At 44.0% G+C, this 16,950-nt stretch overlaps 1 protein-coding gene across 8 annotated transcripts in view; it reads left to right on the top strand.

Moving 5' to 3' along the window:
* The first annotated feature begins 307 nt into the window (after positions 1–307).
* The window catches only part of DIXDC1 (DIX domain containing 1), an 81,123-nt gene continuing 64,480 nt past the window's right edge, over positions 308–16,950 (top strand). For 3 of the 8 annotated variants that reach the window (XR_014520368.1, XM_083481014.1, XM_083481009.1), the window contains exons 1-2: positions 308–482; positions 1,796–1,974. Coding sequence is in view for 7 of the 8 variants with exons in the window: in XM_083481014.1 (XP_083337140.1) it covers positions 1,918–1,974 (57 nt within the window). In the remaining variant the exon portion in view is untranslated. The remainder of the gene's footprint in view (positions 483–1,795; positions 1,975–16,950) is intronic. The other 5 variants (XM_083481016.1, XM_083481015.1, XM_083481012.1 and 2 more) reach the window with 5 other exon arrangements.

Below are 16,950 nucleotides of genomic sequence, written 5' to 3'. Positions count from 1 at the left end.
TTATTAGTTTTTTTATCTTATAGTTTGGAAATGTACACCCAGTTTTTTCCTTTAATTTGTTTGGGGGCCCCCGAGAGAGTGGGGCCCTAAGCTATAGCTTGTTTAGCTTCTGCGTAAATCCGGCACTGTAAATGAGCATTGGATAAAACCCCAAATGAATATAAATGGAAGAAACAACTTTTTCCCCCGGAGAGAAAGAAAGCTTTTGGAAATAGGTCAGAGCCTGATCAGACGCACAAATTTATTTCCCTCCCAGAGTGAAGGGAGGAGAGGAGGAGGAGGAGGGGCGGGAAACGGGGGAGTGGCTCCCGTCTCCATGGCGACGAGAACGCGCCGGCGCTGCTACCTGGGAGCGAAGGGCGGCCTGCAGCGCGCGCCCAGCACCTTTCCCGGGAAGAAACATGGGCGGGAGGGAGGTCGCATGGGGCGCAGTGGAGAGGAGATGGATCCCAAGGGCGGCCGCTGCTGGTTCCTTAAAGTGGGTAAGGTAGCCGTGACGGGTCTAGCCCCCCTCTCAGGCATCGCCCCAGTCCCCAAGTATATAGGCGCCTCCTTGCTCCTTGCAAAGCAACTTTCTTCCTCGACTCTGGTGGGAAAGGAGAAAGCGGATTACGCATACTCAGAAAAAAGTTTTCATTTAGAGAGACTTGCTCCCAGTCCCAAGAACTGCAGCCTGAATTGTGTGTGTGTGTGTGTATATATATATATATATATATATAGTTAAAAATCTATATGCATTTCTGTGCCAACTTTTAAGGTAGAAACAGCTCAAAAGGAACTAGTAATTTAAAAAACTAAAACGAAAAATATTGCGTGGGTATTGTTGGGAATTTGAAAGCAAAAAATCTGTATGTGTTTGTGCATGCCGGCGTATACCATTTGGGTTGCCTTTTTTTGTGTGTGGATAGAACCGCTGCCTTTTAACAACTGAAATTGCAACACATTCCATAGGGCACTCTCAGACCATAGTGGTTTCTGAGTGGGATTCAGTTACATGCCAGAAATTAAAGTTGATTTGGAGCACTTGTGTAATAAATCAGCTTTTTCAAAAACGACTTTATTTGTTAAGGAAATGAGAAAATGTACTGGAAAGTTTTTGACTTGATGTCATCTAACCTTCCCACAAACAAATAAGAATTAATGTTCAAAAAACCAAGTGACATCATCTAACTTCCCCACAAACTGCGCAAACAAGGCAGAATGAATGCTCAATAACAGGTTGTACAGCTATTACTCCTGAGTAAACACACTTAGGATCAGGCTCTTCTTCTGATTAACTATTGGAGGTTGTGCAATGTGCATGGGAGGTAGAGAAATGAGCCTGAAATAACTAACGCCTCTGGTTTAGTCCTCCCAGTCAGTGATGTGTACTGAGAATTCTTATTTCACATACGTGCGGGGGGGGGGGGGGATGACAGAAAAGCCATATCTCTATTATTTCTAAATGATTCAGCATGCTAAAAGGAGAAAAAGCACAATGTCAGCAAAACTGTGCTATGAAATAACAAATTTTCAAGAGTATGAGCCCGATTAAAGTGGTAGAGGAATCCTGTTGTGGAGGTAGACAGTGATCACTTTGCATTCCCATCTACTCTTCATTATTAATTGTTCTCATTAATCACTGGTGCCAGATGTACCAAATCTGGGACTTGAAGTGGGCTTGAAGTGTAGGGTGGAGGTATGCTGCGGAAGAATGGAACACTTCATATTTATAGGCACACTCTGTTATTTTAACGGCATATCCAATTTCATTTCATTAGTTGTTATCCCCTTTTCTTCCTGTTACTTGCTGCAGGTTGTAAGAGAAGACCTTTCCTTTAAAGACTGAAAATGAACTGTCGTTTGCTGTTGCAGTACCATCGCTCCTTTCCAAAAGCTGTGTTTCTGCCTTCCTGACTCAGTTTCCTAAGGACGAACATGGGAACCCTTTTGGAAATAGGGTCTCGTAATCCATCACAGCCAACCGAAACTTCGGTAAGTGTTCTGGCAATTATTTCTGAGGAGAACTGAGGAGAAAATGAAATGTTTGAAGAGTACAAATGAGAACTTCTTCCCGCAAATGACAGAGATTATTCTTGCCTTGTTTGGTCATTCACCGCTGACATATTTGTAATGAGATAGTGTAGTAGAGGTTAGTAGAACACGGCCTTAACATTGAACTAATTTCCCCAAAAATCACTTATAGTTTACATAGGATAACCTGTAATTTTCAGAATATATAGTGATGAAAGCAAGGATGTGGCTCAGTTGTACAGCTCGTGTGTTTTGCAAAGTGTCCTGGGTTCAATCTCCAGTATCTCTTCATAGGACCCTGTCTGAATCCCAGAAGAGATACTGCCAGTCATTTACTTCCCCAGCTCCAGATGTTTTGGAACTACAGTTCCCATCATCCCTGACCACTGGCCATGCTGCCTGGGGCTGATGAGAATTGTAATCCACTTCATCTGGAGGGTACCAGTTCGCAGTTGACAAGTAGTCTGATTGGTGTTAGGCAGTTTCTGTGTTCCTGTTCGTGCAAAACATTGTGCAGTATTTTAGAAAATGCAATTATATTTGAAAGTATTTATTGGATAATACATTTGCCATGGGATCATCCTTTGAGATATACATGAAGTTTTATGCCGCACCTTAAATAAGAAAATTTATTTTGATGTTCCTAATGTTCAAGTAGGCCTAATAGAATAGCGTATTAAACTGTGTTAAAAATGTATATCCTGTGTTAAGTTTCTCAAGGCAGCTTACAACAATAATAATCCTGTATAAAACCCACCAAAAACTAGCGTTCCAAAAACTTAATAAGTGACAAATCAGTAAAAGCAGAGCAGCAGAGGCTTAGCAGCAGCACAATGGCATAAGCTTACGGATAGGTGTAGCATAGAACTGCTCTTAACTGCCTCTCATCTCTTTCAAGGATTTCTAAATCCATATTTTTCCAAGAACACCTGCTTTCCTTGCATCTTTTTGTGGTATTTGACTATGGCATTAGAATCTTAAATGGGGCAAACTGCTGATTGCAGCCTTTCCTGACTCTCTGACTGGCTGCATTCACATGTCATGCTAAATGTGCTAAATGCTTTAATTTGACATGCATGAGCAGAAACAAGCTGCAGTCAGCCTTGGGCTTGTGTGCCCCTGCATCCGCTCTTGTCCTTCCACATGGCCAAGGGGTAGTAGCTTGTAAGTGCTTGCTTCTGTTTTTAGTTAACTGCAGTTTGCCATGTGGCCCAGACCTGAAATTGAGGTTAAAGTTATGGTTAGTTTCAACAAGCCTGCTTCAGAACCACAGGTTGACATTTGCTTGTTTGAAATTAACCATAGAAGTGTTAGTTACAAGCATAATAAAAAACTCCTCCTCCTGACCATATGATGCTTGTTCCGGCTTGTCTACATCATGACTTAGCATGACATGCAAATGCAGCCTCTGTAATAAACTGGCCACAAAATACAGTTATCTCTGAAACTGAATGCTAACGCAGGACCGGTTTAGATGTAATGGAATACCAGAGTTTCCTGCTACGTGCACAAGCCTTGGGCTCATGCATTCCTCCCTCCCTGCTTGTATGGCCATAAGGAGGAGATTGGAAGCTTTTTAATTTTGGTTTTAAACAAGCCATAGTTTCTTTTTACTTCTGAACTTGGTTAGTTTAAAGTATGATTTGTTCAAATGAGTCAGGATAAAATTGTGGCTTTGAATCCTAGCCTGTTTGGATATCACAGTTTAAAGAAACCACATCAAAACCTCCCCCCATTTTTAAAAAATGCACTTTGTTACTTTGAAACAGAAGCAAAACCTTCCAATTTTCTTGTAGCCTCGCAAGATGGAATGGAGTGGGGAGCATTTGAGCTTGCTTGAGGCTCATGAAGGCTTGTGTACATAGAGGAAACCTTCATGTTCCATGGTGTCCAAACCTGTCACACAGTGAATGCTATCATAGAAAGACCATTGGTCCTTCTAGCTCAGTGTTGTATGCATTGACAGGTAGCAGTTCTTGGAGAGTTTCAGTAAGAAGTCTCTCCCAGCCTTACCTGGGATTGAACCCAGGTCCTTCTGCATGTAAGGCAGATGTTCTGCCACTGAGCTATGAGCCCTTCGCCAGGAGAGCTATGCCCGCTGTTGCCATCAGAGGATGTTGATAATGGGAGATGAATTTGAGACCCTCCCCTTACACTACTGCTTGGTACATAGGATTCTCATGGAGGTTTGGTCTGCTAACAGCTGTGAAAATTAAACAAGATTTGCCAAGTTAGTACTTTTCAGTTCCAGATGCTGGGGACAAATGAAACAGCAATGCCTTGCTGAAGAGCACCCAGAGATGGCTAGTTGGCCAATGTTGGAAATAAGAGAGCCAGATTAGATGGGTCTGGTCTGATCCAGGAGCACAATTCTGAAGCTCTTACGATGACATGTTATATCACGGTCACTAGACAGCCCATAGAGGATTAAGCGGTTCATATACTTTGTCCTAAAAGGGACGCGGGTGGTGCTGTGGGTAAAACCTCAGTGCCTAGGACTTGCCGATCGCATGGTCGGCGGTTCAAATCCTCGCGGCGGGGTGAGCTCCCGTCGTTCAGTCCCAGCTCCTGCCCACTTAGCAGTTCGAAAGCACCCTTAAGTGCAAGTAGATAAATAGGTACCGCTTTATAGTGGGAAGGTAAACGGCGTTTCCGTGTGCAGCGCTGGTGCTGGCTCGCCAGAGCAGCTTCGTCACGCTGGCCACGTGACCCGGAAGTGTCTCCAGACAGCGCTGGCTCCCGGCCTCTTAAGCGAGATGAGCACGCAACCCCAGAGTCGGACACGACTGGCCCGTACGGGCAGGGGTACCTTTACCTTTACCTTTATACTTTGTCCTGTTTCAGTTTGCTGGACACACAGTAGTAGCCTTCATCCATTGTTGGATAAAGATGTTAGCAGCAGACTCTGCCACAGCCTGAAATGTTAGCGCTTCAGCCTAGTATATTGGATAGGTAGAAATTTGTATTATCAGCTCCAGGCAACTTGTATCTTAGCTCTGTTACCATCAGTGTGAGTTTTCCCACCGACTTCTATAAGAGGTAGATTGCTGCCTTCGACCAGTGGCTCCCAAACTTTTCCAGACCACTGCCCCCTTGGTTCCATAAACCCATCCCCAGCACCCTCTACCATGCTCTGTAAAAAGCATTATTCAGAATAGCGGTTTGCACAACCCACCAAGGAATATAACAACTGCAGTAACATTCAAAGCAGTAACAATTAGTTACACGTTTATTCAGGATCCAATCAAAACTGTTTAGTTTAATTAATTCAACAAAAGAGATGAACTTGATCCAGTGATGTCAGGGTTTCAAAGGCTGATAAGTCATTTACACCTCCAGCACTCCCCTGCTTCCGTGCCTCTTAACATTCCCCCCATCCCACTGCCCCCCAGGGGATGGTACCACCCACCTTGGGAACCACTGCATTGGACCTAGAAACACAGTTCTGTACTTGAGAATTAACCTATATTTTAGTATATATCCTTATTAATTAAAAACAAATACATTTATGAAAAAACAGATGAACAAACAAACATACAATCAAACAAATAATAGAAGAATCAAACAAACAACCACCCACCCACCATATAAGCAACAACAAGATTAATATAACTAACATCATTTATACTTCTGGTACTGAAAATTATTATAAAACTCGTAGGGAAAGAAAAATTAAAAATGACTTCCAATTATTCTCATTGTACTTTGTCTATCCATTACTTTATACTACACAGTTACATATTTTTATATAATTTCTTTTTGAGAATTAACTTAGAATAGATTTTCCTTACAGGAGAGTGAACATAATTTTTTTGTGAGAATTATTTCCAGGTTAACTTATATTTCTAATAAACTAACAAAGATGTGGGCGCTATGTAAGGGTTTGTTTTTTTACTTACAACTTACTTAACACCCCTCCCACCCCCAGATTGGTTTACATTGTTGAAAGGAAACACAATTTCCATGTCAGATTGGAAGTCCAGGGTATGTTTGTCAATACCCAAGGGTAGATGTAAGGAGGGGTAAGTACTAAAAAATGTTAAACATGGAGTAATAATAATAACAACTGAATCAAATAAAGTTTTTGCCTAGGCAGGGCGATGCACATGTTTTGTTGAAATTGGCCACCAGGGGTCACTGTTCTCAACCAATTGTAAATTTTGTTTTGAAGGTCATGGTGGCCAGTCTGTACAAAACAGCTCCCACTGAACACTTGGTTGCCTGTCTTCATTTGTATTCACCTGTGGCTGTTTTAAGATAATTACAAATTTTGCAGGAATACTTTTAGCTGAACATTTGGAGTCTTGTGTAATAGTGTCTCATAGCTTATAGCTAATGCCAGAGAATGGGGCAGAGAGTCTCGATGTGGGTGGGTGTTGTACAAGATGCCTAAAGATGTAGATGTGGACCTTATGTTGGAATTTAAAAGCCTGCAGTCTGCAATCCAATCAGGGATGGGGAGAACAGCTGCGACTTGCTTTACTTTTTAAATAATGAGCAGCTTTGTCTTGCAGTTCCCTGACTTACAGCTAATATTATATCTGGGTGCATTTGGGAAATATTTAGACTGCCCTTTATTTTTTCATCGCTCTCTTGAACTGTATGATTCCTCCAGCATTAAGAAGGTGGCTCAGGAGATTTCCCATTTGGGGTTTTTTGTATGTGTGCAGGAAATTGATAAAAGGGTTTACTTATCTCTTGTACAAAGTCTGGGAGAGATTATTTTCACTCTTAAAATATGTGGCGGTGTTTATTATTTCTAAGGTGCCTATATTTGATCTTTTAATTCGGATTTGCAGTCCTTTGTTAACAGGGTGCTTGATTAACAGCGCTGCATTATAAACTATTCCAAACACAGGGATGGAACATGGAATCGCAGAATTGCAGAGTTGCAAGGGAACCTGAGGGTCATCTCATTCAACTCCCTGCAATGCTGGAATCTCAACTAACAGACAGCCATCCAACCAACCTGTGCTTAAAAACCTCTGAAGTCAGAGAGTCCCCCACCTTCCAATTTTTCTGCTGTGGAAGCTGGGTATACACCACACCAAAATCCACTGGATGATTAAATATTTCTGCCCCTGCTCCAAAGTGCAAGAAGAGAACCTTTTCTTCCTATTGCATGGCACCGTTCTTGAGTACCAGTTAAGGCAATGGAGGATTGGCACTCAGGCCACTGTAGCCTTCCAACAATTAAATCAGTTTCTCTCATTCTTGGAACACCTAATACAGCACCAGCTCACATTAGCTCCAACCATCATGACCAGTGGTCAGGAATGATGGTAGTTGTTGTCCCGCAACTTCTGGAGGATGCAGCTTAGCCACTCCTGACCTAATGTCACAGCAGCACAGGGCCCATTGGTCTATACAGTAGTGCCCCGCAAGACGAATGCCTCGCAAGACGGAAAACTCGCTAGACGAAAGAGTTTTCCGTTTTGGAGGTGCTTCGCAAAACAAATTTCCTATGGGCTTGCTTCACAAGACGACAATGTCTTGCGAGTTCCTGCTGGTTTTTTCCCCTCTCCCCCTTTTTCTAAGATGCTAAGCCGCTTATCAGCTGATCTGATCAGCAGATAAGCCGCTAAAAGCCGCTAATAGCGCTAATAGCGCTAATCCGTCAATGGGCTTGCTTCGCAAGACGAAAAAACCGCTAGACAAAGAGAATCACAGAACGGATTCTTTTCGTCTTGCGAGGCACCACTGTAGCAGGGGTCAGCCAACATTTTCAGTAGGGGGCCAATCCACTGTCCCTCAGACCTTGTGGGGGGCCGGACTATATTTTTTTGGGGGGAAATGAACTAATTCCTATGCGCCACAAACAACCCAGAGATTCATTTTAAATAAAAGCACACATTCTACTCATGTAAAAACACCAGGCAGGCCCCACAAAATAACCCAGAGATGCATTTTAAATAAAAGCACACATTCTACTCATGTAAAAATACGCTGATTCCCAGACCGTCCGCAGGTCACCTTAGAAGGTGATCCGGCCCCCGGGCCTTAATTTGCCTACCCGTGGTCTATGTAGCAGTTCTCACCCTGTGGGTCCCCAGATGTTGTTGGACTACAACTCCCACCATCCCTGAGCTCTGGCCCTGCTAGCTAGGGGTGATGGATGTTGTAGTTCAACATCATCTGGGGACCCACAGGTTGAGAAAGGCTGGTCTATAGCATCCTTATGCTTCGCACCCTCCTTGAGTTTTTTTGCCTGGCTATGATGTGTCCTTGCACTCATTTAATGTGTCTTTCTTATCTAGACTGATGATAAAGGTAAAGGGACTCCTGACCATTAGGTCCAGTCGTGATCGACTCTGGGGTTGCGGCGCTCATCTTGCTTTACTGGTTGAGGGAGCTGGCGTACAGCTTCTGGGTCATGTGGCCAGCATGACTGAGCCTCTTCTGGCAAACCAGAGCAGCGCACGGAAATGCCGTTTACCTTCCCGCTGGAGCAGTACCTATTTATCTACTTGCACTTTGACGTGCTTTCGAACTGCTAGGTTGGCAGGCGCTGGAACAGAGCAACGGGAGCTCACCCCGTTGCGGGGATTCGAACCGCCGACCTTCTGATCAGCAAGCCCTAGGCTCTGTGGTTTAACCCACAGCGCCACCCGTGTCCCTGATGATACTGATGATAGAGGTTTGCATATGTGTGTGTGTGTGTGTGTGTGTGTGTGTGTGTGCAAAAACAACATTCAATGCTCCACCCACTTTTTCCTTTGGCCCTGCCAATCACTGGCATGCGGCCCCCAGAAGGTTGTTCAGAAGGGAATGTGGCACTCAGGTGAGAAAGGTTGTCCCACACCTGTGTTAGAAGATGAATGCTTTGAAGGTTATTGCCATAGGTTTCTGTTTGGTCCCCCATCCTCCTCCTGCCTCCTTTGTGAAGTGCCATGCGCTTAGTATTGTGCTGCAGTGGACTCCAATTCCTGTTTTATAATTTTTTTCCAGGCAACAGTGCCATATGGGGCCCCGTGTTTGAACTGGGGATTAGTACTTCAGATGATGTTATTACCCCTCCCCACCCCACTTCTGTCAACAGCAAATCTGCGACCCAGACAGGCCAGAGTAGTCTCTCTCCTGTGAGCTCATTTATTATGACTTCTGGAGCCCGAATGAAAGGCTACATTGTCTGCTGTAACTTAGCAGGCAGAATAAGCTATCCAGAGCAGCTGGCAGCATCCGCTGCTTTGGTCAGGCGAAATATTTTCTTGCCTTTTGGTCTGTAGGATGGGGCACATCCACATCCTGAAATTTTAGGGATTTGGTGTGTTGTTTCAAATGCATTTGCTCCCTGCGGTACATCAAGGGGGGGCGTGTTGGTCCATGTGGCTAATTTGGACCTCTACTGGTTCACGAAGGACTGTACATGTATGAATGGTTTTTTGTTTGCAGGCAGGATAGGTCAGTGATATGATGCACATGATTTGCACATGGAAAGTCCCAGGCTTTTATCTCTGGCCTCTCTTGTTTTAATAGGACTTTTGGTTGAAGGGCTTGGAAAGACCATTGCTTGATACCTTGGAGATCCACTGTCAAGTCAGAGTAGAGAACAAGGTGTTGGAGTGAGCCAGGCTTGCTATAATTTGAGGTGGCTTTGGATGTTTAGTCTGTACAGTTGCTTCAAGTAGAGGGTGGAAGGGGCAGGCCTGCTGCTTTTTCCGGGGACATTTCTGAGTGCCTGATTGTGTCAAATCAGTAGGCACAGGAAGCTCCCACCGGGTCATAGCTGTAAACTTACAGATTTGAAAATAAGGGACCAGCAGCCTCGAAAATAAGGGATCGGCAGCCAAAATAAGGGATTTTGCTATTGTGAAGAGTTACATACATTGGTAGGATTGACAGATGCTGTCAATCCGGTATGAGGTGGTTGCAGCGCGGCGGCGGCCGCTGAAGCACCGCCCTTCTGCATCCCTCCCCATCCCCTCCTCTTCCTCCTCCCTCAGGCCACCTCCTCAGCTGCCACCACTGCTGCCGCCTCCGGGCTCGCGGGTGGCGTGGGCGAGAGTCTCTCTTCTTCCCACCTCCTCTTGGGCGGGAAAGGGCCAATGGAACTCCTCGCGCCGGGACGACGACGCCAGCGCGCTCTCTCTCGCGCGGCGGAGGACCCCAAGCCGCTGCTTCCCTCCCGAGCCGGGCAAGCATGAAACCCGGCAAATTTAAGGGACATCATCAATAAGGGACAGCAGCGGGGCAAGGCGCTGGGATAAGGGAGTTTCCCGCCAAATAAGGGACGGTTGACAGCTATGCACTGGGTCATGACCTTTGCATTATGTCACATGATTGAGTTTGGTCCACATGGATAGGCTTGGAGCAGGAAGCCCTTTGTAGCCATCCTCTCACCATGAGAGAGGGTCTTTGGACCAACCACTGTTCTCAGCCACATGTCCCCGTCTTATTAATAATTAAACATCTGGCTTCTGCCTCTGGGGTTTCCACGTTTATCAATAAAACCAAGCTCCCCATGAGCCAAACCTCATTAATGCTCGGTGGAAGATAGGTTTGGTATAACAGCTGATGCAGATCCTGTGGGAATATCTGAACAGCTGCCATGATCAACAGCTCCGAAGCGCAAGTCTCTTAGGAGGAGATCTTTGGAACTTGTAGGTGCCTTTCAGAACGTAGTTTCCCCCCATCAGATGCCCTGAATTCAAGCCCAATCCTTTGTGAATTGTTGCGGTGGAAGGGCACAGTAAAAGGAAGTTCTCCTGCACAAGGCCCACTGAAATAAATAGGGGCTTCCCATTCATTTCAATGGTGCTTGTGTATGAGAACATCCAGGCGAAGGGCAAGGAAACTTGCCTTCTGTGCAGAGAGGCTGGTCTACTAGGGCAGCTTTTGTCTGTCCTCAGCCAGACCCTACTTGCCTGCTTTCTTACATATAAACCAGCCCAGGAGATGGCAGTGCCTGTCAGCTTCTTCCCCTTAGTCCCAGTGTTGCCCTTGTAGAACTTGGCAGGAGGAGAATGGGGGACAAAACTAGAATTAGTTGGCTCTGTCGCCACCTGCTGTTGGGGTCCCCACTTCCCACCCTGCCAGTCCCAATGGGTGGTAAAGGTAAAGGGACCCCTGACCATTAGGTCCAGTCATGGCTGACTCTGGGGTTGCGGCGCTCATCTCGCTTTATTGGCCGAGGGAGCCGGCGTACAGCTTCTGGGTCATGTGGCCAGCATGCTTAGCCGCTTCTGGTGAACCAGAGCAGCGCACGGAAACGCTGTTTACCTTCCTGCTGGAGTGGTACCTATTTTTCTACTTGCACTTTGACGTGCTTTCGAACTGCTAGGTTGGCAGGAGCAGGGACCGAGCAACGGGAGCTCACCCCGTTGCGGGGATTCGAACCGCGGTGGTACCAGCCACCAAAGCTTCTGTGTGTGATCACATTTATGAAAAAGGAGCAATCACTTGATAATTAGTTCTCGCCATCAAGTGGCAAGTTGCGCAGGGCTTGCTCCATGTCTAAAACAGCAGTTTGGCTCACCTTTTCTGAACCTGGAAAAAGAGCTGTGAGTGAAGCTCAAAAAGCTCATCCACCCCCAGATGGGATTGCCTGATAAGAGCTATTGCCTGATCTGCTGCTTCTCCTGTTTCATGATTTAAACAGGGCATTGAAGGGATTAAGTCCTGTGTGCACCTCCCCCTCCACGTTGCTATCAATATTATTCAGAAGGATTATCTCTCTCTTTGTAGTGTAGAGGGTTGGTTTACTTCTCCCCACTCTCCCCTTCCCCCATGCTTCTGATGTAGGACACGGGCAGCATCCTCTCAACCCTGATAATGTCAGTTTGTGGATTGTATCACTTATGGGAAAATAGAACATGTTAAAATGGGAAACCAGATTCGTTAAGAACATGAGACCTCTTAGAAGACACCCGTCACCCCTTAACATAGATTATTCATTACTTATGCATTTGTTTTATTTAAAAACATGTATAAACTACTTAATGTTTCAAAAATCGGTAAGTCGTGTACAGTCTAAAAACAAACAATATCAGTAAAACAATGCTAAAAAAAACCCAATGTAAAAACATATGAAAACAAGTAAAACACGAATTCAGGGGAGCCAGCAACAGGGTCCGATCTTATGCGTCAAGGAAAGCCTGGATAGAAAGATAAATCTTTGCAAAATGTCTGAACGTTTCACATGTGGTCGAGGGAATGGCATTCTATAATACAGGGACAACAACAGACCATGTATGTTTTCAGTATACCCTGTGATATTCTGTAGGCTGCGGTGCCACGTGTAGAATTTATCCATATGGTCTAAGTGATCTTACAGTTCTCTACAGGCACAGGTGGTCTTTCAGGTAACCTGATCCCAAGTTGTTCAGGGCTTTATATGTCAACATCAAGATGTTGAGCATGGACTTCTGCACTCATTAGTGCAGCCTTCCATATACAGGGGTTTTGAACTACAGGTCCCATCAGTCTAGCCCATGGGTAGGCAACCTAAGGCCTGGGGGCCAGATCTGGCCCAATCGCCTTCTAAATCCGGCCCGCGGACAGTCCGAGAATCAGCGTGTTTTTACATGAGTAGAATGTGTCCTTTTATTTAAAATGCATCTGGATTATTTGTGGGGCATAGGAATTCGTCCCCCCCCCAAAAAAAATATTGTCCGGCCCCCCACAAGGTCTGAGGGACAGTGGACCGGCCCCCTGCTGAAAAAGTTTCCTGACCCCTGGGACTCTAGCCCATCACCAGGAAAGCACCAGATTGGTGCATCATACTAATACTTTTGGGGACGTGGGTGGCGCTGTGGGTTAAACCACAGAGCCTAGGATTTGCCGATCAGAAGGTCGGCGGTTCGAATTCCTGCGACGGGGTGAGCTCCCGTTGCTCGGTCCCTGCTCCTGCCAACCTAGCAGTTCAAAAGCATGTCAAAGTGCAAGTAGATAAATAGGTACCGCTCTGGCGGGAAGGAAACGGTGTTTCCGTGTGCTGCTCTGGTTCGCCAGAAGCGGCTTAGTCATGCTGGCCACATGACCCGGAAGCTGTACGCTGGCTCCCTCGGCCAGTAAAGCGAGATGAGTGCGCAATCCCAGAATCGGCCACGACTGGTCCTAATGGTCAGGGGTCCCTTTACCTTTTTACTAATACTTTTGATTTGGCTTCACTTCATACACCACCCCACATCATGTTAAGTTATTGGATGCTACAGCAGAGGAATATTGTGTTTGGGGGACAGTTAAAGATATGCAACAGTAAACAAGCATTATGCAGTCTGTTTTTTTGAGAGGATTGGGGTAGCAGCATCTACGTATCAGAGGTTGCGAACGTTCTTTTCTGTATCCTGTAGGGTATTGAACTTACACTTAGTCCATGATGAAATGTTGTCTGTAAATCTTTATCCAGTGTGCAACAATTATTTTACATATTTCTGAGGCAACGGTTGTTCTTATATTGAGGCTTAAATGTTTACCTTAAATGCTTTAAGAATAACAGTCTTAAAATTGTATTGCTTCTTATCAAAGCTACATATCGTTCCTTATTTCAAGGTCTCATAGAATATCATGCTACTCTTCGTGGGCTATAATGCAGAATCTTGACCTGTTTGAGTTATTGTAATCTGTCTTGGTGACAGATCTGCATATTGTTCCTTTCCTTTGTATACACTGCATAGTTTAGAATCCAGAAGTGGAGAGCTCTGGTTTTCATTCTTTATTATTAAATAGAAAGTTTCCAATCCTTACGGTGGCAAAATAATTGCTTTAACTTGCTAGCTGCTTCTGCTAAAAGATGCAGAAGTGGTGTATGGCTGGAACATGGAGCTACGCTACTGCAGCTTGCTTTCTCTCCTTTCTTTTTTATTATTTTATTTTATTTTGACAAAGTAATAATCATAAATAAATAAGAATAAAAATGTGCACCCCACCACTGAGACCATTCCATTGTAACTATCCAACCTCCCAAAATTTCAACTCCTCTTGCGATGGTTTGACCCCTTTCCATTTTAACAGTACAAATTCTACAAACACCTTCCATATCTCCTCAAAATCATTTCTCCTGCATATGCCCCGTCTTACCTTAATGGCACATGTTAATTTATCATTCATAGCTATATCCCACACCTCTTTATACCATTCTCCCATTTTATGTTCTGCTTGCCTGTCGAGTGCCAGCTCGACATCTGAAGAAATCAGTCTCACACCAAGATAGGTTGAAGAAATATGGCTGCTCTGGCTCCCTAGAGCTACTGCAGCACAGCCTTTATTGTGTGAAGTCAGAAAGATACAAAATACAAGCAAAGCAATTTGTTCTCAGCCAGCAGATAAGGACCATCGCACTAGACCACGCGAGCGATCAGGCTATGCTAGTTGACCAATCATTTGGGACAGCACGAGCTATTCACGCGCTGTTCATGCTCCAAGGATGCTTTTAGCTATGAAATCACCCTGCAACAATAAGAACTTTGCTCATGCTCTCATGTACAAGCAATCATTTTCCCACATGCCCTCTTTTCTTGTTTATATTATAAGAGGAAAAGAGGGACCATTAGTCCGAATCGTACACTTCATTGCCTAAGCGTCTATACTTTGCAACATAAATTCCTCTTGTAACCCCTGTGGTGGGCCGTGGTCAGTACCACCATGCAGTGCATTGGGAAATCAAAGAAAAGCAAGCATTGAAAACAACATACCATAATAAAACCAACAATACATGCAATTACAATCAATAATATTTTTCTTAACCATAATCCATTAAGTAACCAATAAACTAACCAATCCCATGGATCAAAACCTTCAGACGTATTCAAAGGATTATGGGTTATCATTTGTTCCATACAATCAATAGTAGCAGAGATATTGGTCGATTGATCAGTTATATACATACAACAATGAGAATGAATTAAGGCACAAATTCCACCTTTAGAGGCAAAGATTACATTTAAAGCATAAAAAGTTTATAAAGCAACTTCTCTCATTTCTGACTTTTGTTTTTGTTTTTGTTTTTTTGTTTTTGTTAATTATTTTTAAAACAAAGATGATAGAATTAAAAACAAAGCTTCGGTCCAATTTGCCACAGAATAACCATAAATCAGATTGAAGCAAATATGCAGATTTACTGCTCTTTCTCATCCAGTCCAACCAAACATAAAAATCTCTACACGCAGCTTGTTGTTCATAAGTCATGTAGGTTGTGACATTATTAACTGAAACTTTTGGCCTACCACTCATAGTGGTAATTAAAAAATAAAAATAAAATAAAAAACAAAAAAATCCATCAAAATACTCATAGGTCCAATTACAATATGGATAATGACCTAATTTTTTTTTGCTATTATGATTAAAACGAAAACAATAAGACATTATTTTTGCAAGCGATTAAAAAAAAACAACGGGGTGAACTTATACGATTATCCTTCATATTATTGCTAATCTTATATGAAGCATTTACTGGAATGCTAGAATACCACCACCAAAAAAAAAGCTCAAAGCTTTTTAAAGTTTTTTTTTTCCATTATTCTCAGCAGCTAAAAGGCAATAGCCAAGCATATTCCGCTTGCTGTAACTAAAAAGATTGCAACAAGGTTGAGAACAGAGCCCATTGTCTTTGCAGGCCTTGTTAAAGAACCATATTGCAACTTGCTTTCTGTCCGGGAACCATGCCAAAACACAAAAATGAAACAACTGGAACACACTGAAATCCCCTCACCCCTCCCCTGCCAAGAGTCCACAATAGTTTCAAGACAGCCCTCTGTACATGCTCAGAGGAACACATCATAAGGCAGGACTCCTGAGGGAGGAGAAAAAAAAATATCTGGGGGGTAAAATCCAAGCGATGCCAATAAGGATGAGAATGGTAAATTATTCCAATGGCCACTTCTGAGCAACCTGTGTGATATTTCGTGGCTCGATTATTGGCATGTAAAAACCACAATCCAGAAGAAGCCCAATGTCTCGAGCTTGAGAAATGGGCAACGAAAAAGATTTCGCCAGAACTTTAGCATTTTGATGAAATACAGAATGACTTTCAAATGGGTCTGAAAACAATGAAAAAATACCATTCTTCAAAGCATGGTCTGCCTGGGCATTACCTTCTGCCAAATACCCAGGGTAGCCAGTGTGAGATCTGAGATAGGCTACATAAAACTGACAAGTTCTAGCTTGTACCAAGTTCTGCAAAGTGGAAAACAATGTAAACAAATTTTGATCAATAGCAGGAGTGATATAAGACAATGGTAAGACATTCAAAAGATTATATACATACTGAGAATCCACAATGAGATTGAAAGGGATATTAGCAAACTGTTGAAATGCCAAAATTACAGCTGCCAATTTAGCACGTTGTGCTGAGGACTGCTCAGTAGTATACAAACTTTTCCATTCCCCCTCCTCTTCCCACACCACCACCCCTCTGGATTTGGTACCATCAGTGAACACAGTAAGGGTGGAGGGTAAGGGTAGGAGGGACAAAGCAGTTCGCAAGACATAACGTAGCCCTGTAAGGAAGGACAAACGAGGGTCTCTAGGAGGATTGTGAATGATTTCTCCCAAGAAATCAGCAAAAGCTATTTGAGTAGAAACGGCTCTCATCATCAGATGCTGAAATTCTTCCTGGGAGAAGGGCAGGTACACTGACTGTAAGTCCATTCCAGAGAGGGCAAGGGCTCGATGTCGGCCCTTAGCAACAAGGTCCATGACGCTGTTGGGTGTAGCATACACATTCCATGGAGGAGTATGAGGCAGGTGAAGTCACTCCACAATAGACACAGTCCCAGGCTTCTGGCCTGTGGTGTACAATATAGCTGTTGGAAAGAGTGGGGTGGCAAATACTGCAAGTGATAATTGTGCCACGGAAAGAGAAGGAATCCTGTCCACCATACATCTGCGGAGATGGTTGTTCACAGTGGTTAGAGCCTCTTCCATTGCAGAGGTGACTGTGATCTTGTCCGCTGGATCCTTATGTCCTTTAAGGGCAGAAAATAGTGGAGACAAAGTGGA

This window comes from Podarcis liolepis (assembly GCF_965112155.1).
Source record: "Podarcis liolepis genome assembly, chromosome: 16".
NCBI lineage: Eukaryota > Metazoa > Chordata > Lepidosauria > Squamata > Lacertidae > Podarcis > Podarcis liolepis.
This window is presented reverse-complemented; position numbering and strand designations above follow the sequence as displayed.